This window comes from Culicoides brevitarsis, chromosome 2, assembly GCF_036172545.1.
Source record: "Culicoides brevitarsis isolate CSIRO-B50_1 chromosome 2, AGI_CSIRO_Cbre_v1, whole genome shotgun sequence".
Lineage (NCBI taxonomy): Eukaryota > Metazoa > Arthropoda > Insecta > Diptera > Ceratopogonidae > Culicoides > Culicoides brevitarsis.
Window position 1 is genome coordinate 26,788,597 of NC_087086.1, and position 26,460 is coordinate 26,815,056.

General features: G+C 30.4%; 2 protein-coding genes across 2 annotated transcripts; one reads left to right on the forward strand and one right to left on the reverse strand.

Moving 5' to 3' along the window:
* The first annotated feature begins 17 nt into the window (after positions 1-17).
* On the forward strand, positions 18-25,148 carry LOC134828843 (zinc finger protein 394). Its single transcript, XM_063841830.1, has 3 exons — positions 18-307; positions 23,557-24,517; positions 24,596-25,148. Exons 1-3 carry the CDS (start codon positions 43-45, stop codon positions 25,146-25,148), a joined length of 1,779 nt encoding a protein of 592 aa, XP_063697900.1. The 5' UTR covers positions 18-42.
* On the reverse strand, positions 10,523-12,503 carry LOC134831680 (ras-related and estrogen-regulated growth inhibitor). The gene is made up of 4 exons (XM_063845477.1): positions 12,338-12,503; positions 12,178-12,201; positions 11,825-11,955; positions 10,523-11,167 (listed from the first exon to the last, which is right to left on the reverse strand). The coding sequence occupies exons 1-4, from the start codon at positions 12,399-12,401 to the stop codon at positions 10,748-10,750; spliced, it is 639 nt and encodes a 212-aa protein (XP_063701547.1). The 5' UTR covers positions 12,402-12,503; the 3' UTR covers positions 10,523-10,747.
* Positions 25,149-26,460: the final 1,312 nt, after the last annotated feature.

A 26,460-nucleotide genomic window follows, 5' to 3' on the forward strand; every position in this document is an offset into this window, starting at 1 on the left:
TAAGACGAAAGAACGGCAGAGAAGAGTAAAAAACAACAAAAAATGCCACGTTGTTATTTTGTCAAAAAGCCAATTCAGCAATATTCGAATTTTACGATACTCAAGCCGGAGTCAACAATGGCAGAGGAGAAAAATATTTACAAAAATGAAAAATTGAAAGGCTCATCATCATCATCGGCAGCATCCGGATCAGCAGCAGTTCCCAATACGCCAAGTGTGATTGTTGCCATATCAAAAGCGGCAAGTACCAGTCCACCATTGTGTCAGTTTGTTTCAACAGCAGGACGCGAAAATTCTCATGAGAATCGTAAGTAGATTTTTTTTCGAGGGATTTTTTTGTGTGATAAATTGATTGTTTTTGAGTGGCGGCGAAAAAAAAGGGTAATGGACGTGATGAACTCATTTTATTTTATTTTATACAAAATAATGATGATGGTTCAGATGTTAGGATTTTTAAAAATTTAACAAAAAAAAATTGAGAGGAAGAGGCTTGCTGATGATGCAGACGCCAAGGGTCCCAGGAGGGCAATAAAGGAGCAAATAATTCTTTTTTAAATGAAGTTGAGGCATGTGTCGGTGCAGTTTTTCGTCTGTGTTTTTCTGTGAAAAAGTGGATGATTTGCGAGTAAATTGAGTCTGAGATTGCGTTTTTTTTCGTGAACAAAGTGCGCGATTTTTTTTACTTGATTTTGAGATAATGCCGAGTTAATTTTATGGTTCAGACATTTTTATTGCTTGATTTTAAGTGCATTTTACAAGTTCTTTTTGTGTCTTGCTGAAAAAAAACTAAACAAAATTTTAAAAAAAGCACGTAAAATATTGTTTAATTTTTTTTAAAGCTTTAAATTTAATGAAATTCTCAAAAACTAAAGAAAAATATTGAAAGTTATTGAAGTAAAAATTTGTATTTTCAAAATTTTTTTTATTAAAAAAATTAATTAAAATTTTTTAAACGAAAAAATTCCATATTTTTATATTAAATTAATTAATTTTTATAATTTATTACCTAATTAATTAATTTTAATTAATTAATTTTTAATTAATTTAATTAATTTTAATTTAATTAATTTATTTATTTTTTAATAATTTTAAATTTTAATCCAATTGAATATAAAATATTTTTTTCAAATAAATTAATTAATTTTCAAAAAAATTTTATTCATACAATTTTTTCGAAAAAAAAAATCAATTTTTCAACAATTTTTGTAAATTTTAACAAAATTTTTGATAAACTTCATATCAAACTAAATTTCAAACTTTATTTCAATCAAAAGTTTAAAATAATAAACAAAATCTAAGATCAGATCAAAAATCAACAAACTCTTAAAATTTACTCAAACTTTTCATTCATATTCCTCATCCCGTCAAAATATTGATTTAAAATCTCAAATCAACCCATAATTTTCCTTAACGTCCGTCAGACACTTAAAAATCAATCAAATATTGAAATTCTGTAAAAAAAATCATAAATTTTAAAATTCAGATCAGGTATAGCTTTGCAGCCACCGTCTCTTCGAACTTTATTAAAAGAAAACGCGCAATAAAGATAATCCAGAGAACAAAAAAAAAATTTCACACATAAATTGTCTAACTGACGTAATAAAACCCACATTTATTACTCGAACACCTCACCTAGTCGCCGCGCGCTCTCTTTAAAATTCTTAACAAGCACCTCTCTGAAACATAAAAAAACACGAAAAAGTCTTCAATTTTCATTTTATTTTATTTTATTCAACAAACTGTTGTTCGTGTTTGTGTGCATATAGAGCAAAAATGCTGTTGCAATAAAACTGTTTTATTAGCAAATTTCCCTTCTTATTGTTGATGAATTGTAACGTTTTTCTCCTTCTTTTAAGATATTTGCAAGTCTTAGACCGTCTTATAGAATTATTATTATCTCGTTATGATATTATTTGCATATAAATAATAAAGAATAATAAAAAGAGATAAAGAAAAATTATACAATTCTAGGCGAAAAATAAAAAGTTTAACAGCATGAAGGAAGGAAAGGAAAGGAAGAACGAAAAAAAAATGAAATGTTCTTGACCTGAAAACGTTTTTTTTTTGTTTATTTGGTTAAAAAAACACGTAATTTCAAACAGCTCATTAAAAGAGCCTTGCTCATAATTTTATTTTTCCTACTGATTAGAAGAACGCAATAAACACATTAAATCTAAACAATGTTCGTTGTTGTCAGAAAACACTTTCCGTGCGACTCTTGATAAACTTCCTCCTGGCTGTGCACCACAATTACAGAGATGAAAATTTTCATATAAAATTCCATGCAAAAACAATCATTTCTTTGCTTTTTAAACACGTGTAAATACCACAAAACTGTCTTCAATTTTATCTAAATGAATAAAATGGGAAACACTTGACTTGATAGTTAAAATTGCTTTTGCACTTCTAGCAATTCCCACACGAATTGCCGAGAAACGAGTGAAAATAATAATAATTCAAAAAGTTTTCTTCGGGTTACATCTCATGAAGTGAGAGAGCGGAGAGAAAATTGTTCAAATCGCACATTTAATAAAATGTATTGTTATGAAAAGTTTTTTGTTTTGGAGTAGCTTTAGACTGAATTGCGACACAAACGTATAGTTTTTGCTTGTTTTGCATTTATTTAGCTCTATTCCCGAAAATTTCAAGTTTTTCTCTCCCGAAAAACTTTTTAATATTTTTATGTTTTATTTTATCGCAATCATAATTAAATTCAACTTGTAAACTTTGTTTAATGAGTAAGTTGAGAGTGCAACACGCGTTGAGAGGATAAATCACATAATGTTATTAAACAGGGCAAACGTGTAATAATTCCTGTACTACTTCTTACTTAAGTTAACGTAAATTGAAGCTCTTTTGAATGTGAGAATTTTTTGTGAAATTGATATCTAAGCTCAGTTTTAGTGATTTTTAATTATGTGCAAACTCACAAGATGTCTTCGATCATAGAATGGTTAATTTCAGGAGTCTAATAACATAAGTTGCGGCTGATATGATACTTTATCTACTTTTGTCACTTGTTAACGCCGTTAAGCTGTTTTAAAAAAGTCAAATTAAAGCAATCATGGAGTATAATGCCTTCAATACAAAACATAAAAGAAAACGACTTTGGGATTCTGACAATGAAGCTGTAAATACGTGTTTAGAAGGTTTATAAAATTCCAATATTTTTTCTAAAAGTCTTTCCATTCAAATACTATTCTATCATACATATAGCTTTAGAGACAGGCCGAACAGTTATATACATCGTTAAACCGGAAATTTTAAAGTAATCTTGAAACGACTAAGGTTCTTTAAGATGTTCCAATGAGATGTCAGAAGAAACAGAAGGAGAGTAACTTTTTTACAAGAGCTTTGAAAATTAATACAGAAAATTTTATACCACTAGACAGACCCTGTTTCTCGTGTCAGACTCAGATATGACTCCAAGTCCTTCCTCAGACCATAATTTTGTTTTTGATGTAGATTGATCCATCTTTCGATGATTTGGTCAGGCATTCGAAACAAGTAAAGAATCACTATTATTACACTTTTCAAGATACGGGCATCCTTTTAAGTTAGTTTCGTACATATTAGACATTTCATTGAATATTTTGACACCTTTGTACCACATTAATCCTTGTTCATTGACCGATATATTTTGTTTTGGTCTAAGGGTTGCGCTATTTCTTAACCATTAAATTACGACATTTAGCTGAAATTTCAAATAAAAAAACATTTCTTAAAACTTACCAGACTTCTTTTGAAATCTTTTGCTATATCCATTGGACCAAAACTATTCACGTTTTTTCGCTATGAGTTTTTTTTTGTTAAGATGAAGAAACCAAATTCTAAAAATAAATTAGATTATAGTATATCTTGTCATATCAAAATTCATATCATACTTACCAAAAAGTTTAAGGTATCAGATAACACGTTTGGACCATTAAATACGTAAAGTCACTCCACTCCAACTGCTATGACGACTTTCGGAACTTCAATCACCAGTTATTTGCTTTTATTGTTTAAAAATCAAATCAATTGTAAATAAAAAAAAGGAATCCGACAAAAGGGGGAACGGACAAAATCATCTTTCAAGGGTGACTGGTCACGGTCATGTCAATCCGCTCCGTTCGCAATCCAACACGTGTCCTTAAATATTGTTATATCCCATCCAATCCGCCATGCAACAACAAAGAAAACTAAACGGAGCATCGGCGATGGAATGGAAGAAAAAAGGAAATCCCGAAAACTTTATCGAACGTAAATAATTTATTAAATTACTTCTCATTTTTTTTTTCGTGCTCGGACATAAAATTTGTATGAGCAACAAACATTTTTCCCGTTCGTACTTGGTACAGTCCTTCGTGATCATGATCAAGACATCACTATTTGTTTCTGCAATTTTTTGCTGATTTTATGTGATAAACTAGGAGCGAGAAAAAAAACCAAACATGAGACATTTTTGCAAAGAAAAAAAAAGTTTACATAAGCAAGCAACAGAGGAAACGACGGAGAAAATTGGCAGTTTTAACACAGTTTCTTTTTCATTTCACATCATTGTCGTCTATTTTGCATTATTGCCTCCGTAAAATTGAATGAGGTTTCACAAATTTTCTGTATGTCTTCTGTGCATATAAAAAGAGTCAAGTTTAGATTTTTTTTCTCAATATATCGATATACTTTCATATTGTGAGAAAAAAAAAGTAAAATTTCTTACTCGAATGTGGAGTTGATGATGATGTTGTTGTTGAATGAATTGAATCGAAGCAACAGTTTGGAATCTTTTTCGATTACAGCTCAATATGTATGCGAGAAAAAAACATCTCAGTACTTTTTGTAACGTGCATGAGATGAGGGGCATTACATAAATTTTGCATCAAGTGAGCTGAGCAAGGAGTAAATATGGCGCATAATGTTCAAATGTTCAAAGAAAATCCATTCATTACGGGATTTTGTGTTCGCGAAATAGAAAACGAAAAAAATATATATAAATATTGAAAAAAAAAAATAAATAAAATGATCGTTAAAAAATTTTATCGAGCAAAAATAAGCCATTACACGTAATTTATGGACGCTCATCAGCGATTACTCTCGAATAGAGGGGAGATTTTTCATGTACTCTCACATGTGTTTGAGATAAGGAGGGTAATTCGCGAGTGAAATCAGAAACCATTTTGTTGCAAAAAAAAAAAAATTACAAAATTTTCCTATCTCGAATCCTTGAATAAAATCGACAAACTATTACTATTTTATTTCATGTTTCCATTTCGATGAAAAGTACTTTTCAAAATCTAACGCAATCATCTCCGTAGCAGAATCTAGAGGGAGCCATTATTATTAAAATATACACAGACACGAATGAACTATAAAAGCAAAATTAAAGAAAATTACAATCGTCATTCAATGCAATTAGTATTCACAAAATATACACACGAGCGCGACGCGTATCACCATCATACACAAACACAGTGCTCGCAAGAAAATATCCTAAAATTACGTATAAAATCGCTTTTTGTTAAATCGTATCATTAATATGCAAATTAACTTCATGAAAATGTTTAAATGTTATTATATTATATTACAACAACAACAATAATAATAATAACAGCAACTACTAGTAGTAGTAGTAGTGAGTGGTGGTAGTCGACGACAACTCCGTGAAGTCTACTTTGTTGTCGTTTCACGTTGTTAGTCGCATCGCATCGTCATATTATATCTCTCTATATTTGTGATTTTATTACTTTTCACGAGAGTTTTAATTCAAAAATTTAACGGCGCTGATCGTTGTGGGATCTTTTGTTATGGCATCAGGCACAGTGGGCTGAAATTGAATAAAAGTGAAGTAAAAAATTATTTTGGAAATGTTACAATAATATTTTATAAAAGGGCCTAATATTCTGAGTTAAATAACAAATATTTTAAAACAATTAGTCGAAATTGATAAAATATGGCTTATTGATAAGCTAAACAACAGGTGAGCTTTTAAGATGTTTACGAACAATTTTAATTACATATTAACATTAATTTATCGAAAGAACTGTAGCTTTCTTTTAAATCGCTAAACAACAGCTATTAGTTACTCTGTTTCCTGAGTTTCTGTGAATCATGTAATACACATCAAGAGAAGCAGCTCTTGCAAAAAGTGACGGAAATCCACAATGAACCAAAATTTATGAACTACCTGATATTCTAATATGTGATGCTGCAAAAGCCATCAAGAATGCAAGTTGCTTGGATATCGATACCGATTATTTTACCTGATCATACAAATGTGCGTTTACCACTTTAAAACAAATGTAATTTGCATCCGAAAACTGAAGTCCAATAACTGAGCCGCGTACAAAAAAAGAAACCTAAATATTACTTATCCAGTCATTCAACTTCTTTATGATTACAAAGCTGGTTACATCAACATAGCAAACCCAATATCTGTCAAAATATGCCCTTGGAAGTTTTCAACTTTAAACAAGAAATACTATTGAGATTCTATTTTATTCGATAAACTAAACCATCGACCTTAACTTCGCCCTTCCATTATATGTTGAACCGCGATTCAGAAAACTATATTCAAGTTCCATCGATTAACCCGATTCGTAGAAATGTACAAGGAAAAATCACAGTATCAAGTCTTCTTGAGAAAGTGAGACTCTTATTTCTCCTTTATATAAATTTTACACTAGTTTTCATTACATTACTCAAACATCAAATTATAACAGAAACATCATCTCAATTGATTTTTTGAACCATAAAATTTTCAAATGAGTAATTTTCAAACAAATTTTGGTTTTTGAATCAACAATATATTAGATCAAAGAAAATATTCCAAAAATCAATCAACTTCATCCCACTGTGGTCCATTTTTGCGGCAAGAATATCACACATACACACATTTTACCATAATCCAAACAATAAATACAAAAGGCGACAAACCTTTTGTTTCAGATTATCAATTTTATTACAATTTTCATTATACTAGCTGATGCAAAGATACCGTTGGATGAATATTTTATCCACACACACATACGGAAAATATATATTTGTTCGAGATATGTTGGAAAAGATATCATCCTACACACCAGACTTTTCGAAAGAGACAGAAACGTAGCCGTACATGCAATGACAATTCAGCATTATTTTCACTCATTATGTAGTAATGGCATGCGGAATTAAAATTAATCAGAAGTCATGACTGGATTTTTGATTGTTTCTTCATGTAAATGCCTCGATTGCGAAACTCAAGGGGGTGCCTTACTCGCATGTCCTTCATATCACTCGCATATCGCATGCCTTTTGCAAAATCTTAATTGTCTCCAATTATATCATTTGTTATTATAACAATTATCCCGGAACAGCAATTCGGTGTGCGGTAACGGCGGCGGTGGCATGGCATCGACAAAAACGAATGCCAGCGGAATGAAAGCGAGCCAATCGAAATCCACAAATCACTGATATGTGTGAAAGATTAAAAAGGTGTAATTTTCAGAAACAACGGCTTCAACGTGTACCTTTCGGAAAAACAGACAGCGAAGGTAGCTCTTTTGTGTGTTTCTAATTTTGCATGAAATTAAAGGGAAATCTCTCAGTAGTGTCTATTATATTGATGGAAAATGCTAATGAATATATCTCGGCAACGCTTATACCCTTTCCTGATGCTACTTCGACCATACCTGGAGATATGAGACGAGGTACAATAAAAGGTTAAATACACATGTGACTTTGTTAATCTCGATACTCTCTCTCGTTCTCTCTGCGGATAAATTTAGACGGACGAATAAGGAAAGGATTTTGCGGTAGATATTGTGGCACGATACGATACACAAAATGAAAATGGATGGAAATTGAATGAGCCGATCATTAATTTGAGTTAATGGAGGATTATATTTATAAATTAATAGATTTCTCTCGCATGCTGCGAAATCGATCAGGGCTAAAAAGGGTTCATTCGTTGTTGATCGATTTCGACATTAATAAGTTTTTTTTCTGTTTTCCATCCGATTCGATAAAAAAAGAGTAGGGAAAACATAAAAAACACATGTTGCTTATGAGTTTATGTCCCGCGCATTCGTGGACTCGCGCGCGGAGAAAGAAGAAATGTGATGTGGCAGAATGGCACAAAAGGCTATTAATATGAATTTAATGAGTCTCACCGAAATACACTCTGCCAGAATGCCGGGCAAAATGAGGGTGATGATGAATAAAATCGGAAAATGACAAGCTTAATTTATCACAATTAAAAACAGCTTAACTCTTAGATGGTCATGGCCCTAATACACTTTTTTTCCTGCTAATTTGTTGTTGTTCGTGAATGGCGCGCAGAACCACCATGTTGCTGCCTCCTCCGTTTGTTTATTAATAGCAACGATGATCAAAAAAATAACAAAGTCACTCGTCGTGAAAAAGAAAATACATAACAGCAAGCAACACAGAAGCAACAGAGAAAAAAACTAATTTTCAACCTGTTCATTTAATGAGAGTTCTCTGGCATTATCCTTTTGCATTATGTATATCTGCTAAGCGGTATATTATGGCATGTGTATATGGCAAAAAGGTTCATTTTTTCTGCTCTCTCATTTTTTTTGTGCTGCCACTATTTGAGACTAGATAGAAGTATAGTGTAGGACGACAAGGCGGTAAACGATTTGTACGTGAAAATGTTGAAGCAACAGCATTATCATTAGGATTATTGTTCGCGTTCCTAGTTTTCCGTTGTAAAAAATTAGGTCTGCTAGGGTGGATCGCAGTGAAAAATTTGTAATTTTTTTTTGTATTGAAGAAAATCCTTGTAAGTTTAATTAGTTTTTCTTGCTTATTTTGGATTTTATTAAAAGTTTTCATAAATAGATTATTAATTAAGGGTTTGATTTTAGGTTTTGATTAATTTATTAAATTTAAATATTAAATAAGGTTGAAATAGTTAAAAAATTAATTAAAGTTAAAAAATAATTTTAACTTTTTTTAAAAATTTTTAATTAAATTTTTTTTTAGAAAAATTTTTGATTTTTAATATTAATAATAAAATTAGGTCTAAAAAGTAGAATTTTCACAATAATTAGGGAGTTAAAATTGGATTATTGAGCCATTAAATGTTTAATTTACTGTAATTTTCATTAAAAAAATTTTCAAAAAAGCATTCGGTTTACAAAAAGTTAAACTCTTATTAACTTTTTTGTGCATTGGGATCATGCCCCGATTCCACAAATGGGACCTCCGCGATGCAAAATAAGCATGACCTGTAGAAGGAATGAACCTCTTATCTATTATAGGAATTATAAAACTGTTTTTGTATGGGAGGTTTTTTATTAAGGCCCAAATTTCCCAAAAAAAAAATAATTTTAATTTTTTTTAAAGGCTTTAATTGAATTACTTAATTTTCATTTATTTTTTTATTTAATAATTAATTAATAATTAAATAGTTTAATTTTTAATTAATTATTAAATAAAAAAATAAATGAAAATTAATTAATTTAATTTAAGCCTTTTAAAAAGTTAAAACTATTTTTTAAATTTTCTCTAATCAATTAAAATTATTATTATTATTTATTTTTTTATGTTGATTTTATAAAGAATTTAAAAATCATAAGTGAATAAAATGGATTTCTGAATTATTTAAAAAATTAATAAAAAAAATATTTAGTCATATTTTATAGTTTTTAAAACAAGTAAGAGAAGCAAAAGAATTTAAAAAAAATTAATAAATTAAATAATTTGTAAAATTTTCGAATTTAAATAAGGATTTCAATGTTAATAAACTTATTATAAATAATATTAAAACTGAGTCGAATTTTTATAAAAATAAAAAGTAAACTCATTTCAAACTGCAAAATACAAAATATGAAAGAATTCACTCAATAATTTTAGAATTTTATTCATTTCCTCAAATGAAGTTTAAAATAGTATAAAATATTAAAAAAAAATTTTTTCTATTATTTAATTCATTAAGCTTCGAATCAAGAAATCCTTTCAAAAAATCGCCCTACTCTGATTTCATGCAAACAAAAGAGACAAAAAAAAGTCACTAAAGTTAGTTAAAGACAAAAACAAAAAAAAATAATCTCTGGACTTAAACATGTAAAACTGTCAAGTTTCCCATGCCATAGTCGGGCCATCCCACAGTTGCAAGTCCTTGATAAAAATATTACATTCACGTATCCTCAATATAATTTAATGTAAATATGCTTTGTATTGTAATATGAATCAAGAAAGCGCTCCAGTCTCTGTCTGTGAATGGAATAGTATTACGAAACTTGATATGACTTAATGTGCTTGTTGTTGTTATTGTAAGCCGGAGCGCGCGCTGCCATAAAGCAAGCACAAACAAAAAAAAATAAATGAAGGAAGAAAAAAAAAATTGGAATACAAAAGAGATTGATGTTATAGTTTTGTTGTTAAAGAATCATAATAACAACAAACTTACAACAATGTTACTTGGCGCAACTAGCAAACTACGGGCGGAACATTAAAGAGATATTGCCGTATTTATTATGTCATTGGACTATTTATTATATATAAATAAATAACAAAATAAACAGTCTGTTGCTTTGATGATATGCCTGTAAATGACGTCATTAGATCGATTTTTTGACGTGATTTCTTTTGTAAATTGAACATTAATAAATTCCGTTCGCTCCATTGTAATAAATATGTGTAACATAAAATATTTTTATTTATTATTATTTAATAAATTTACATTCAGAATATTATTCAGCTATTTTCCTAAATTATACAACAACGAAAAAAAAAAATAAAACGCGTAAAAAATTATTTTCTAATCCTTTGGAAGGGAACTGTCACTTTTGCCGCGATTATAAACTCTCGTGCCACCGAGCATTCGGTCAATTTTATCGATAAAACTCTGTTTCGATTTTCTTTTTGCCACTAAAATATCACGGCAGAGGTCAATAAACGCCTCTGACACGGGAAACACGTGTTCCGCCGCCGATATTTCGTAAAATTTACAATCAGAGTCCTTGGCGAAAATTTCTCCTTCGTCTGTGCTCACTTGGCGTAAGTGTACCATATCAACTTTGTTGCCTACAAGCAAGACGGGAATGTCTGCCTGGAGGGAATCTTTGAATTTTCGTATGAAATTGAAAGAATCGCGATCTGTGATTGAATAGACGAGGAGCAATCCGTCAGCCCACGTGACTGCTTCTTGGTTCACGATGGATAGATCAAAACCGGAGCTCTAAAAATATTTAAAAAAAAAATAATTAAAAAATTTTTATATAAAAATTTAATTAAATAATAAATAATTTAATTAAAATTTATAAAATTATTTTAAAATAATTTATTTAAATTAAAATAAATAAATTATTCAAAAATTATTAATTAAAAAAAATAATATTAAAAAATAATTGAATTTTTAAATTTTAAAAAAATGAAATTACTTTAATAAAATTAAAATAATTTATAAAAAAATTAAATATAAAAAATTAATTTAATTTTAAAATTTTAAATTAAATATTTTATTTAAAATTAAAAAAATAATTTTTTATATAAAATATAAAAAAAATAATAAAATTTATTAAATTAATTTAATCTAAATTTATTAATTTAAACATAAAATTAAAATAAATAAATTATTTTAAATTAAATTCAATAATTTATTGATTTAATTTAAATTTTTTTTTATTTATTTATTTTTTTTTGAAAAATAATTTAATTTAAATTAAAATCAAAATTAATATTTTTTTAAGATAATAAAAATAAATAAATAAAATTTTAATTAATTAAATTTTATAATTTTTTTTAAATTAATAAATTTGAAATTAATAATTTAATTTAAAGTTTAAATAAATACATTATTATTTTTATTTTGTTTTGATAAAATTTAAGAGATTACCTTTGGACACGTGTCCCAAATTTCGAATAAAATCGCCTCCGCATCCACCATAATCTCATATTTGTGCCGATTTTCCGTTTGATGGTCATATTCGCCAATATAGCGTTTCGTGAGGAATCTAACTGTTAACGCTAGAAAACAACAACAAAGAAAAAAAAACATTATTTACGCTTCAAATTTTACTGACATTCGCATTTCAATGATAATCATCGCCCGCCATTCACCATCATCTGGAATTCATAATTTCTCACGTACTTGAAGCGAAATAAAATTTTGAATTCCATCCGAAATTGAAAGACGGAGGCAAAATAATAAAAATATGACGCAAAATTGATGCAATTATTACATCTCACCTGATTTCCCGACGCCACAGCTGCCTGTAAAGATAATTTATTATCATCAACAATTTTTTTTTTGCTTTCGTCGTCTTCTCTTTTTTTATTTTATTTTTTGCTTCATTTATTTTCACGGAAGACTGAAGCAACAACAACAACAAAAAATATATTTATTTACCAACAACTGCTATTTTGATCTCGGACAAATATGATTTTTTTCTGCGGATTCCCTTCGATGCCATTGCCTTGGTGCGGCGCCTTAAAGCTATTTATTGGGAAATTGTTTTTGGGAAAATATTGCGGGAGACTTTGTAAAAATTAAATAATTAGCTCGGAATAATCAACCCAAACAACGCAGAAATCAAAATTTTACTAAAAAACGTCTATGTAAAAATAGAAAATGAATGGAATTTATTATTAAAATTTTTGTATACAAAAGCGTAGGTACAGAGAAGGCCGTCATGTGTGTCGTGGAGTGAGTAAAGAGTAAATCGCGAGAAAATTTTCTCAATTATCAGTTTGGATGTTTTAAAAATAACCTCTCTGTTTATATGGAGCAATGCATGTCGCGTGAAGAGAATATTATTTAAATGTTTCTCAGTTATTTCAATGTTTTTTCGTTACACTAGAATTTTTGTAAATACAGAAAAAAAATTATTACAAAGTGTGAGATGACGAGTAGAGAAGAATAGAGAATTGTTTATGATTTGTTAGAGCATCTACAATGAATGCTGATTAGAAGGTTAGACCGCAGCAGATGGTCGTTGGTTGGATGTTGATTGATATGAACAATAAGTTTTTCCAACATAGAGAGAGGGAGAGATCAATAAAGGGGTGAAAATAATGCAAAACATGGAAAATTTTCTGAATAAATTCTCTTAAGAGCTTAAAAATAATTGAAAAAAAAACTTTGAAAAAGCTCGATCATAAATTTTAAAAAGATTTTTTTTTATTTTAAATGAAAAAATAAAATAGTAAAGCCTTTGTTACTCAGAATAGACTTGAGCGCATTCGTAATAATATTTAAAACATTTTACAAATTTTTTTATTTACATTTATTTATTTTATTTTTATTTATTTATTTATTTTTATTTTTTTATTATTTTTTTATAAATTATTTAGCCCAATTTCCAGCCACTGCTTATAACTCCAATTCACCTCTAGCGCGAAAGGAAAATAGTCATACAAATATTGCTAAACTCGAGATATTAAAAAGTACATATTCGCAATGAAGATGGAAAAATTATGGATGAAAAGCTCGTCGAAAAATTGTGGATTGTGAAGGGTGCTCTCTGATGTCAGAAATAAATCTAGAAAAATATCGTGGTCTACTGTTTGATATCAACTATATATCAACTCTTAGTTCCTCATTAAAGATAACATTTATCAAATGAATGCAGTTATTGCATTTTTACAAGGAGAAGGTTTTGGCGAAAATATTTTATGAGTCAATCTGAATACCTCGTAGTATTCATAGACGACTTCACGTACAAGTAGTCCGCACATATATTCTAATTGACATGATTAAAAGGTTCATGAATTTACAAATCTATACCCTGAACCTATAGTAATGACTTTTAGATCAAGCAACAAAAAAGCACTTTCAATAAGATTACAATAGTATTCAAGAGTTTCAATTAAATTTACAATGACAACGTCTTGAAATCATTTTTCGAGGAATAGAAGATGAGCGTTAACACAAGTTAGACGGAATTCATGGTCTTTTCTAAGAAAAGGAATGTCCTGATACCAACCTGAAAACCAACTTTTCTTTGATGACGTGAGCATCAATAGGGTTGATGGTATGAAAATGAAGAAAAAACAAGGGCATAATTTTGTAATATTATTGAGAACTCTTCATGATCAAATGAAATAATTAGTTTTATCATAACTGGTTGAAATGTTTAAATCCATTGGTAGAAAGAACTAAAATTTTTAAGAAGATCAAGGACACAAAATATCATGTTGTTTTAAAATGAACCTTATGAAGTACCTAAATTATTTTCGCTGATTTTTTTTTATTTTTTTTAAATAAAAAAAACCTCTTATAGTCTAATATAAAACTGCAGACAAATACAAAAACCAGTACGTAGCGCTTATTTCGTATGAAATGTCTTTCAAACAGAATCAGAGCTTTATAAATTTTTATTACTTAAAATTCATTGCATTTTAAATCTTACCTCTTCTCCAGCATCATGAAAATTTCATAGCTTCTGAAAAATCCAGACAGACGCGAATTCCCCATTGCAACTTCCTCACTAATTGGATATCGTTACCCTTCCAATTCGGGAGGCAGTCAAGCGAACGGCACGAAAGCTGATTGACATCATAATTGATTTAATATCATAATTTTATGTCTCAAACGACGCGTGTGATGCATACCTAAAAAATTGAATTATTTTCATATCTCATCCATCTATCGTTCCTCGCATCTATCCAAAAAATCCAACAACTCGTTCACGTCACATTTGCATCACCACTAAAAATTTTCATCAAAATTTATTATTAACACAAATTTTCTGAAACAAAGTAATTTTAAAGTTATTATTATTATTTTAAACACATCCGTACACGACACGTACAGACGCACACACAAACAGTCATTTAATAATGTTATGCAAATATAAACATGCCTCTTCTCAAAAACTGTGACTGGTTATTAAATAAACACATAACCACCGTTTATTATGTCATTTTAATGTGCGTGCCTGTTTTTATCTGTGTCACGTGTGGAACGTTTTGGGAAAAATATCGCATAACTTTTGTCTTTTTTTTTTCTTCCGGGAAATTATGGGAGTTGGATCAACTTTGCGGTACCTTTACCCGAAAATCTAGGATAAACTTTGATTTTATTGTTAAAATTATACTTTTATGGCTTATTGAAGCTCTTAAAATGATTTTTTTTCTTCTTTGAAGTTCTTGCAATCATAAAAGGGTTGCCCCTATAAATTTATTTCCACCACAACTAACAATAAATGCTCCGAAAAAAAAACCAACAAAACAATCAACATTGCATGACTTAAATTTTGATTACATTTTTTTAACAGTCCTTTCATGTCGGCATCCTCGACGCACAATACAACAATGAATGAGCGCAGCAATAACATAATCATAATAATCGTATTATAATAACAATAAAAATCAATTCATATCAAAAAAAAAAAAGGAAAAAATAAGTGAGAGAGAGAAAATTTTTTGAATTATGTGTCACGTAAAATGTTGTTCACGAGCTAAAAATGCGTAAATGTAATATAATCACATCCCTTCTTTTATATATTTCGCTCGGATTAAAATTGTTTTATTCGTGATGATGGGGTAATAACTGCGCGTTGGTCAAGCCAAGTACGTACAAAGTAAGTGGACAACTAATAAAATGCCTAATGATTTATGTTGGCACACGCACCTTTTTTTACACATGCAGTAATAGTAATCAACCTGACATGATTAAAATCTCTCACTTGAAATTCCTTTCCATTTCAAGAATTTCCAATTTTTATTTTATTTCCTTCTCTTTACACTTTTTGAGTGCATTTCGAAGAATTTTTTTATGAAAATTGACGAAAATTGTCCTTGTCAATTGTTCAAATAATTTTTTTGGAAAGGAATTTCAGTCATGAAAAATTATTGAATTTTTTAGAAATTAAAAATTAAATTAAAAAATCAGGAAACTGTTTTATATTGAAAATTTTATCCTACTTGGAGATGAAAAAGAGAATTTTAAAAATTTTTCGGGATATAAATTCATTTTTCAAATTAAATCATCAATTATTATTTATTTTCCAAATTTTAAAAATTTATAAAGTATACAAATTTCCAAAAAACTTTTAGAATAAAAATTTAAAATTTTTCCAAATTTTTGTAAAAAAAAACTTTTTTCCTTTAGGAAAGCAAATTTTCTTGAAAGTTGATCTCAAGATCCGGAACTTTGTATTAGGGACTTTCCTAACGAAAAATATTTTCAAATTTTGAAAATTTAAAAATAATTTAAGGTTAAAAAATTAAGAAAATAAATAATATTTAAATAAAAAATAAATAAAATAATTTAAAAAAAAATTCAATAAAAAAAAATTAAAATTATTCAAAAATTTTTTATGAAATTTAAAAAAAAATTTCCAAAAACTCTGGAAAAATATTTATAAAATTTTATGTAAAAAATATTTTAAATTTAATTAAAATATTTATAAATTTTTCGCTAGAAATCAATTTTTTTAAATATTTTAATTTATAAAAAAAAATGTAAAAAAAATCTGGTTTTTAAGAATTTGAATTTGCAAAAATCCTTTAAAAATTTATATAAAATTTTTGAAAATAATCATTTAATTTTGGAGAATAAATTCCAAGAAAAAATTCATTTATACCTTAAGTCTCATTTTCACTCGAAATGCGTTTTTATTCATTTTCGTTACCCGGCAGCACCTTAATTCTTTTGTTTCCCAGTAACGAACCTACACACAAAAAACGGCTGAATTGCACATGTTGCGTGTTCAAGTGGGGATTATTACACTTACTTTGTCACTACTTTAGTTTATATTTAGCTAGACAAGTCCTTTGAAATAGTTTGAAGAGTCTCTTCATATTATTATTATTATTAAAAAAAGGAGAAGAGAAGAACGAGAAGAAAAGAATGATGAAAAAAATTAATCCAGTAACTGATCTTCCGTCTCTTGTTGCGTCAACATCGTTCGTCCTCCAAAAGGGGAGCTTGGAATGTTAATACAAAACTCATTCTCGCACTCTCCATTTTCCTCTTTTTTTATTTTTCGGTATTTTTCGTTGTTGTTGTTGTTGTTGTTGTGCTACTAAGCTAATGTTCTCACGTAACACGTATTACATTTTACTTTACAACTACAATGAATAGAATTGAGGATCAGTTACTCTCTCTGTGTGTGGGGTGGTGTGCCGGTGGATAACAAACGGAAAAATAAAATGAAAAGAAAATAAAAATGACGGAAATAATAACAAATATTCAAGTCGTGTAACTATTTTCGCTTTTTTTCCTCGTTCCTCGGTGCTACAGAGTTAGATGATTATTTTCTTTACACGTGAATAAGGTGTTGAAACATGGATTAGACCAATTTTGTATTGTTTTTTCACAAAGTGACGACGCGCAAGTCCTCGTAACCCTTCTCGTCAGGTGAGAAAAAAAACAACAACAACAAGTCTTCCTTATCAAAATCATAATTTTCCTACTTTTCCGTTACTAGAAGTCGTTTGCCATGATTTAATGGAAGATTGCTTATTGTCTTAGACACGCTCTAAATATAATCATATTACTTAGGTTCGTCAGAGAAGAAGAAGAAGAAGAATGGAACGAGAGAACGACACGGGGTTAATTCTCAGCGGAGTCATTCCATTTATATTACGTCACTTTTGTTATGGAGCGCAGAGGAAAAAAAACTGCTGAAATGAATGAGCGAAACGCCTATTGACTCGCTTATTTACTTTGACGGTGTGTTCGAGAGACATGTTGCAGCCTTGAACTGTCACAATGGCGGAGCAATTTGCGAGAAAAATGAATAATTAGAAGTTTGCAAGTAATTTTGAGGCAATTTTAATGGCAGTTTTTTGCGCAAGGAATTTTTACGCGGTAGGAATGGTTTGAGTGTTAATTGGCTTTAAAATTCGTAAAATTTTACAAAGATTTATTTTAAAAGTTTCTTAAAGTCGAGTTTTTACATATTAACATAGAAAATCAGCTCCTTTGGGTATGCAATGTACCTTACATTTCATTTTCTTAATTTTCTAGAGATTTTCAAATATTTTTTAAATTTTTTTAGCACAGAAACCTTCTTATAGGTTCTACGGACAATTTAGAAAGAAACCACAAAGTGCTTTATTGGATAGAATTTAAGTTATTGCGTTACAAAAATTGTATGGACTCTCATTTAAAACCCTTAGTGAATCAAAAAGCCATTTCTAGCGCCTAAAAACCTTCAGACTAGAGCAAAATTAAATATTCAGAGGGCCACGAAGAACTTTATCTTTTCTCATTTGTACTTAAGTCTAACAAGGCTTTTCAATTCGTTCTTAATTTCAATTCTTTTCTGAAATCCATTGAAGTCGACAAGGTTTGTCAAATCATTTCAGCGAAAAGTTTGTGCATTGTCGAGGTACTTTCTTGTAGTTCTTGTCTGGAAGAGCGATCTCTAACTTCTCAAGTTGTAGGAACTGATGATTTCTTTCAACGAATTTGTCGATCCTGGAAAAAGTGCGGAAACATAGGTTAACCCTGAAAATTTACAAAAATCAAAGAAATTTTAAATTTTTAAGAGAAAAATTGGGAAATTTTATAATTTGAAAATTATAATTCGTAGAATTAATTAAAAAATGTATAAAATTAACTAAATTTAGAATTTTTTCATTATCTTGAGGTAAATATAATTTTGGGAAATTAATTTGGTTCCCGGGAAAAAAAACTTTTTCCATGTCTGGAATTTGTTTTTGATGATGTTTGAAATTATACCTATTAAGTTTTGAAATGGCTTTGAATTTAAGTTTAATCTAATTTTATTTTTCTTAGTTTTCCTTAAGCAAAAAACTCAAAAAAAAAATTTAAATTTCTTCTCTAAAAAAGCAAAAATCTAGAGCTACATCAAGCGACGGAAAATTATTCGCAATTCAACGAACGTATTCATCATAATTAAGCCACTTTCTCGTCATTTCCAACACACCTGAAAACCTTCAAACATAAAGCCATTAAACAACAAATCACTCACATATCACACTACTTTTCCCCTATATTTCCAAACGATATTTTAAATTAACATCAAGGTGTTAATGCATTTTACAACCGATACGATTTTATTGATCAAACATTTCTCTTGTCTCATTTTGAAGTTTACCTTGCTACTGTTTTCTGCTTCTATTTCCCTTTTCTTCATGTAACCTGTATACCTCTGCCTGTGAATTTTCCACCATTATTACATCCATTTATTTATCATTCAACTCACTTTAACTCAATTTGTAATTCCTCGTCCGCTTGCTTTTTTGCTTTTTCCTCTACCTTATAGCTTACAATGTTAACTGTAATTGTTATTAATATTTTCACCTTTTTCCAACTGTTGCATTATCATGACTGGCTCATGCTGGCTCGATACCCGCTGATGTGTGTGTATATGTCGGATTGAGTAACAACATGCGTGCTTTGATATAATTAGTGATTTTTTTTTTCATTTTTTTTTTATTTTTAATATTTGTTACTTCCTTGACATTCATATTCAGTCACAACAAATTCAGTCACCTGTATGAGGCGGGCGGGCGTGCGGGGTGTAAATGAAATCAAGAAAAATTGTTTTTTTACATATAAATATTTTTTTTTATTTACATGTCAGTTAGTCAGTCAGTCATGGCAACGATATATACAAGGCGCGCAGTCATTTATCACGCAACCAGCGAAAATTTAGTCAAATTTAGTAATTAGTATTCACGTTTAGTTTGCTTCCCGAAAAATGTTAACGGCGCGCGGGGGGGCGTCATTTTCATTCTAATTGATTTACACTGCTTTTTGTACTTGAATTATATTTTCGGAACGTTGCTGCCGCTCGCTAATGAACTCCAAAGGGGGTGAATGTCATTAAAAGTGTCTAATGAGACTCAATTTTTCTTCGTCGTCTTCGCATCGTCTGCTTCACTGATTGCGGCACATACTTTAAAGTCGACTTGTTTTCAAAAATAAATAAATCAGGTTCAAAAGGTTACACGTGCCTCCAATTTTGGTTATTTTTTTTTGCTGCTTTTCGTTCGACATCTCCCTGTTGATCTGTCCATGTGGTCAGATAATAAACCAACGTTGCTTATTATTCATGAGCATCGAAAACGAAAAAAAAAAAGAAAATAAAATTGCGGGGTAACGAATTAAGTGAATCTAATTATTACCAAAAAGGGTCTCTCGAATTGACTGAAATTACGTTTTTTTGTGATTGAAGTGAGTGAAGAAATGAGGAAATTGAAGAAGGGATCCCTCGTTAATTTACGAGATTCAGTGTGTCTGATGAAGTTGTCGATACAAAAACCTCCCAGTAATAACAATCAACGCACTCCCGCTCGTAAAACTCACATGTTGAACAACTGGTCACTTTTTCCTTTTTATCCCTCATTTTGCTTCCCTTTTTGTCGAACATGCAAGAGAAACCCCTACTCCACAATATAGTGCAAGTATAGTACAAAGTTTACAAAAATATATATTTAAGACAATCTCGTGCCATGAATATTGATCAGGAGCAGCAATTCCCTTAACTTTAACACAGAAATATAACGAAATAGTTTCGTGTATTTGGGATACTACTAGAGAATGGCGAGAGAAAAGCAGAAATTGTTATTCTTTATTCATTTAAAACGAACACACACATACAGATATTAAGTATTTACAGATAGTTGAAAAACTTTTACTTTACAATTATTTGAACAATTTTCACTTCGTTTGATACTTCGTTATGCTACTTTTTTTGTGTGCTGTGTGTTGCTATGTTATGCTTTTGGAGAGGCATTGCGGCAAAAAAACTATGGAAAACAATAATAATGATCATGTTAAATTTGTTGTACTTTTTTCTTCGTTTTATGGAATTATTTTTAAATTATGGCAATGTTTAACACATTTTTAACAACATTTTTTTTCGCTATTTAGTTAGATAAGGTGGCGTCTTATCAGTTTTACTAGAAAAGTTACTATATAAATTTTGTAAAATGTTGATGGTTATCTAAAAAGAAGTTGGTGTAGGAATAGTCGTGACACACTTTTGTTTAGAAATGCATTAGAGGTGTTAAAAATGCGCCGATGAGGTATCAGAGGTATCTGTCTGAGTATTAATTTATTAATCTGAACTACCTAGATCTAAAATGATTTTTAAAAGTAATCTCGCAAAGTTGATATGGAATCTATTTATATTCTATACTTTTGAAAAGATGGAAAATTTCGTCTTGAATTTTTTTTAAGCCAGCGTAAAAAATACAGTGTTGGATTTTTGTAGAGAAGTAACGTAGTTAGTTTAAGGAATTACAAAGCAGTTGGAGCTGGCCATTTTCTCTGTTGGGTTAAGAGATTACAAACGTCTTGTATCATTGATGGTCAAAGAGAAATTTGACTTTAACCTAGATGTGATTAGATGGTCTTATTTATTCACATGAATTTTTAGCATTAAACGTAATATTACACATTTTGTCTAAGTCCCTTTTCGCGTATACATTTGGCAGACCAAGTTCGTTAAAAATTAGAGACGTAGTCATTTTACAGTAAACTCGTTTTCGCATAATATAACTGTGCGGGGTATATCGATATCATTTTCGAAGAAAACGTTGCTGATACTTATTTTTTCCTATAGTTTCGTCATCTTCTTTTAATTGTTTTTTACTAATAAACTTCACTATTTTTTCATGTTTAATTTTGTGTAAGATTTAATTTATACCGTTTAAGTAAAAGTGCATTAAAATTTGGTAAAATATCATATTTTTTTACTGATTGATTTTGATGATTCAAACTTACCTCTTTAGACCTAAGGAACGTTTTAGAATTGATAACTTCTGTAATATTTTTGTCATTAACAATTTTTTAAAATTATTTTTCAAAATACGCTTCTGTGAAACTTTTTAACTACTTGTTGACTTTCCAATATCTTTTGATTAGAATTCAGAAGTTCACGAACAAAAAAAACTGGCCTTGAATCCAAAGTGCTGTTTGATGTCATTACAAAAAATTGTTTTTTTCCATAAAAGATATTTTTACTTGTCAATTCTCGGAAACGATTTCAATATAAATACATCTCCCTTTGTATCAATCGTCATTCAGTTCTACGAAATTCGATAAAAATCATTCAACAATCAAACATCATGAAAGGTAAAAATTTTTAAATACTTCCTAGAAATAAAAGTTTTTAATTAATCTACTCACCTTTACAGTCTTACTTGCCTTGTTGGTCCTTGCCTTTGCGTGCATCGCCTTTGGAGCTGACATCCCCAACCATCCTCTATGTCCCATCTACAAGCCCGGAGACTTGGTTGTTGTCTTTGAACATCCCACTCTCTGCGACCGTTTCTACCTTTGCTCCGATCGCCAAGTTGCCGTTGAAAAAATGTGTCCCGCTGGTCTCGAATTCGACGTTGAATTGAAGATTTGCAGCTGGCCCCAAGGCAGATGCAGCAACTAAGCAAATTGTCTGAAAAATGGAATAAAATTTATTCATATCAAACATATGAGGGTTTCCTTATAGTATATTTTTTTTTATTTTTACGACGCTTGTTGCGCTTCTCCACTTGCGATGCTAAATTAATGTCTTTTTCATGAGAGAACACACATGACACACTAAAATTGGGCTCTTTAAAAGGGAAGTCATAAAAATAAAACTACACCATAAATTTCTTATTGCTGTCTTTTTTGCGTGTGTGATACGGAGTGGAAGGTACGTAAAGTGAAGGAACATTCATCATTCATGAAAGACCGTCGTCGTCGTTTGTTCGTTCGACGTCGTCAATGAGGATGTTGGTCCATCTCGAGGGACACTCAAAAGAAGATCATTTATTAAAATGGTCTGTAAAATCAGAGATTGAGGTTGATTAACATAAATGAGGAAAACGACAGACCACTAAGGTGGAAGAGATATTTAGGACAAGCAATTCTATGCTGGCTTGAGCAGGAGTTTAACGTAGCGTAACCATGTATGAAATCAGATTCTCATCATCCTTAACCCTTTTTTCGTGCTCGGTGTTGATGAATATTGCTTTGTTTGCAATTTTGCCTACGGAATGAAAAGTGATGAGATTAGACTTTAAAGGATTAGATTGATTCCTTAGGAGTTAATTGCTCTCTTATGGGATCAAATTAATACCAAAACTACAAATTTGTTAAAGAATTAATTTAAACTCTAGCTTAAAAGAACCAAGCTTTTAGAAGTCATCGAAACCTCCTTAGAAATTGATTATTTTTATTTCATTAATCCTTTAGAGGTCATTCAAGGTCAACTTAACCCCCATTTGAAATTAATTATTTCAAAGCTCTGAAAAATGATCCTTTAAGGAGGTTATTTAACCCTTTAAGATTTCATCTAACTTAGTTTATTGTTGGCCCTATCTGGGATGACCTCAAAAAGGGGTCTTCAAGATTAAATTTGACCCCTTTTTGAGTTCACCATCTACAGATCCAACAATAAACTAAACAAAATTAAATCCAAAAGAGTTAAATAACCTCCTTAAAGGATCATTTTTCAGAGCTTTGAAATAATTAATTTCAAATGGGGGTTAAGTTGACCTTGAATGACCTCTAAAAGAGTTAGATTGATCCCTTAGGTATTTTAACTCCCAAGCAATCTATTTTAGTTCTTAAGAGTTAACCTCATGTACCTTTTCAATCCGTTGGGTGATGAAAAATGACTTTCTAACATCTCATCTTATTTTTTCTTGTCTTTGCAGGTGTCGTTGTCGCATCTCCCGATCCAACAAGTAAAAGTCATAAATACGAGATAAATAATAAAAGCCCCAGTCGCATAATTGCTACTGCTGCTGCCGAATTACCTGTTGTGGGCCATAAGGTAGAACAAGTGGTATTTTATGCGCAACAGCCACCATTACCGCCATCTCCACTCCAAGCAGAAGCAATAAAAGGTAATAATATTAATAGTAATAAAGAGCGAAATAAATTATTACGTGATGATGCCTCATTTGGATCTAAACTCGCAGCAGCAACAGCAACAACGACAACGGCAACAGGTGGCAATAATAATCAAAATTATCCTCAACAACATGCGACAGAAACAACGCAGCGAACCACTTTCGAAATAATGAATAACGAGACTAATCCAATTTTCAAGGACCGAAGTGCGGAGGAAACTGAAGCGGCACACGATTTATTGTCATTATCACAAAGTTTACCGCCAATGGCAGCGCCATGTGTCGTCACGATTCTGCATCCGAATGTGCTGGAGCCGCACAAGCAAATGCCCGAACCCATGTCTTATGTTAAGATAAATAAAGCCGCGAAAAATAACAATTTAGTGGAGATCCGGAATCGTAACTCGCCCATATCAATGATTGTTCCGTGCTACGAAATCACAACCACGACAACGACAACGAATATTTTGCCTCTTACGCCGCCCACGTCGGAGCACAGTTCTGACGCGGAGCTTGGAGGGGGAGGGATCGGCGGGGGAGCATCTCCCAAATCGCTCGAAGATTCAAAGCGAAAGTTTAACTTTGAAAGTAATCCCAAGAGACAAAGTTACAAAGTCGCGGACTTGGCAAAAGGTAAGAAAACGGTGACGATGAGCAGCAAACGGGCTGCCGAACTCTATACTTATGATGATCTTATGTCGAGTGATGGTCGTTCGAAGAACAAGAAGAAGAAGATGCAGAACGCATCCGATGCGGAAAACCAAGAAAAGCCCAAAAACGAAAAGCATTCAAGTAGTTTAAGCAATAATAGTAGTAGTAAGTCAAGCAGCAGCAGCAAAGGTAAATACAAGTGCCCTGAATGTGGTAAGCAATATGCCACGTCGAGTAATCTGTCGCGACACAAGCAAACACATCGTAGCCTTGACTCGAATTCCGCCAAAAAGTGTAACGTTTGCAACAAGGCGTATGTCTCGATGCCGGCGCTCGCCATGCATCTCCTCACCCACAAACTATCACACAGTTGCGGCATTTGTGGCAAGCTCTTTTCACGTCCGTGGCTCCTCCAAGGTCATCTTCGATCCCATACCGGCGAAAAACCCTATGGATGCGGACATTGCGGCAAGGCATTTGCGGATCGCAGCAATTTGCGGGCCCACATGCAAACACATTCGACCGACAAGAATTTCGAGTGTCCACGTTGCCACAAAATGTTCGCACTCAAGTCGTATCTCAACAAGCATCTCGAGTCGGCATGCCTCAAAGAGAACAGCGACACAAATAGTCGTGACGTGGTGCGATACGAAACGTACGACAGCAATCAGTCCACGCTCGAAATTGACATTCAATCCAATAACGATAGTGGAGACGAAGACGAATTCATTATTGTCGCCTAAACAAAGCAGCGCTTTGCTACTATCTCTCTGTTTCTCTGTTACCTTTAGTCAAACTCTAGTCACCTATATTTTTTAAGTTTTAAGGATCTCATTAAATGGTGAAACATGCAACGAATATTGACAAAAAATATCAAAAAATAGAAACCCCGCATAAATTTATCGATTTTAATGATAATAAATAAAAAAATAATAAAAAATCCACTTTTATCATCCCGTGTACTTTTTAATAAATGTAAGCAAGAAAATTGATTCGTAGTGATAGAAATTATTAGAATTATTTAGAATTAGAAAAGAAATTTTTTAAATAGCAAAAAAAAAAAAAAAAATGAATTGACAAAAAAAAGATTTAAACGTAATATTTTTGAAATAATTTTTAAGCAGAAGCGTTTTTGAGGTTTATAATTCAAAAAAAAATAAATAAATAAAAAAAAAACATATATACAAAAATGAGGAGAACATGAATAGCAATAAATGTAGTACATTAAAAAAAATGTTTTTTTGTAAAAAAAAATACTCAAAAAAAATGAATTAAATTCATTTAAAAATTAATAAATTTTCAGCATATACTGATCAAGCTTTATATCAATTGTACACTAGAAAAGAAGAAACGTAGTAAACAAAATAGTGCATATTATTATTAATTATTATAAAAAAAAACGTAAAAATGGGCCAGAATATTTGCTTATATATTACATATATAATAATAATGATAAAAGTATTTAATTTTAGTGAAAATACGCTTTAAAAGCAGTTTTAAAGACAAGTTTAGTAGAAACTTCTTATCAATCCAAAATACTACCGTAGTGACTCTCAACTAACTAAACCTAACTAAAAAAACAAACAAAAACTCTATTTCTAAAAATCTAGATATATTTTGATCAATTCCCTATAAAATTTCACAAGTGAGTACAAAAAAAAAATTATAAATTTTAAAAATTTTTCCCGTAGAAATTCGTTAAATGAATTTTAAAAAAAATTTATTAAATAGACGATTAGGTCCAATATTATAAGCAATATGTGGATTATTAAATAGACCCAATTTTTATCATAACCGTAAAAATTGCATCATTATGCGCATTATTATCATTTCATTAAAAATGATAAAGCTTAAAAAATAATTGGATTACAGTTAATAATTGCCTATTTTTGTCACACAATTAAATTTGCGACGTTAAGTCCGGCATCAAAAAAATTTACATACCCAAATACAATTAACCCTATCCTCCATTCATTCCCGGAGTACCTACACGGAGACAAACAAACATCATCATCATCAGACAGAGAGGTCAAATTTTATAAATATATAATCCAG

Bases quoted from the DNA above. Each gene is read 5' to 3' on its own strand.
- LOC134828843 (XM_063841830.1), top strand. From the start codon at position 43: ATGCCACGTTGTTATTTTGTCAAAAAGCCAATTCAGCAATATTCGAAT. The intron at 308-23,556 runs GTAAGTAGATTT...TTGTCTTTGCAG, and splicing joins CGAAAATTCTCATGAGAATC to GTGTCGTTGTCGCATCTCCC. The intron at 24,518-24,595 runs AGAAAAGCCCAA...CAGCAGCAAAGG, and splicing joins GCATCCGATGCGGAAAACCA to TAAATACAAGTGCCCTGAAT.
- LOC134831680 (XM_063845477.1), bottom strand. From the start codon at position 12,401: ATGGCATCGAAGGGAATCCGCAGAAAAAAATCATATTTGTCCGAGATC. The intron at 11,956-12,177 runs GTGAGATGTAAT...GTTGTTTTCTAG, and splicing joins CTGTGGCGTCGGGAAATCAG to CGTTAACAGTTAGATTCCTC. The intron at 11,168-11,824 runs GTAATCTCTTAA...AAATATTTTTAG, and splicing joins TTTGGGACACGTGTCCAAAG to AGCTCCGGTTTTGATCTATC.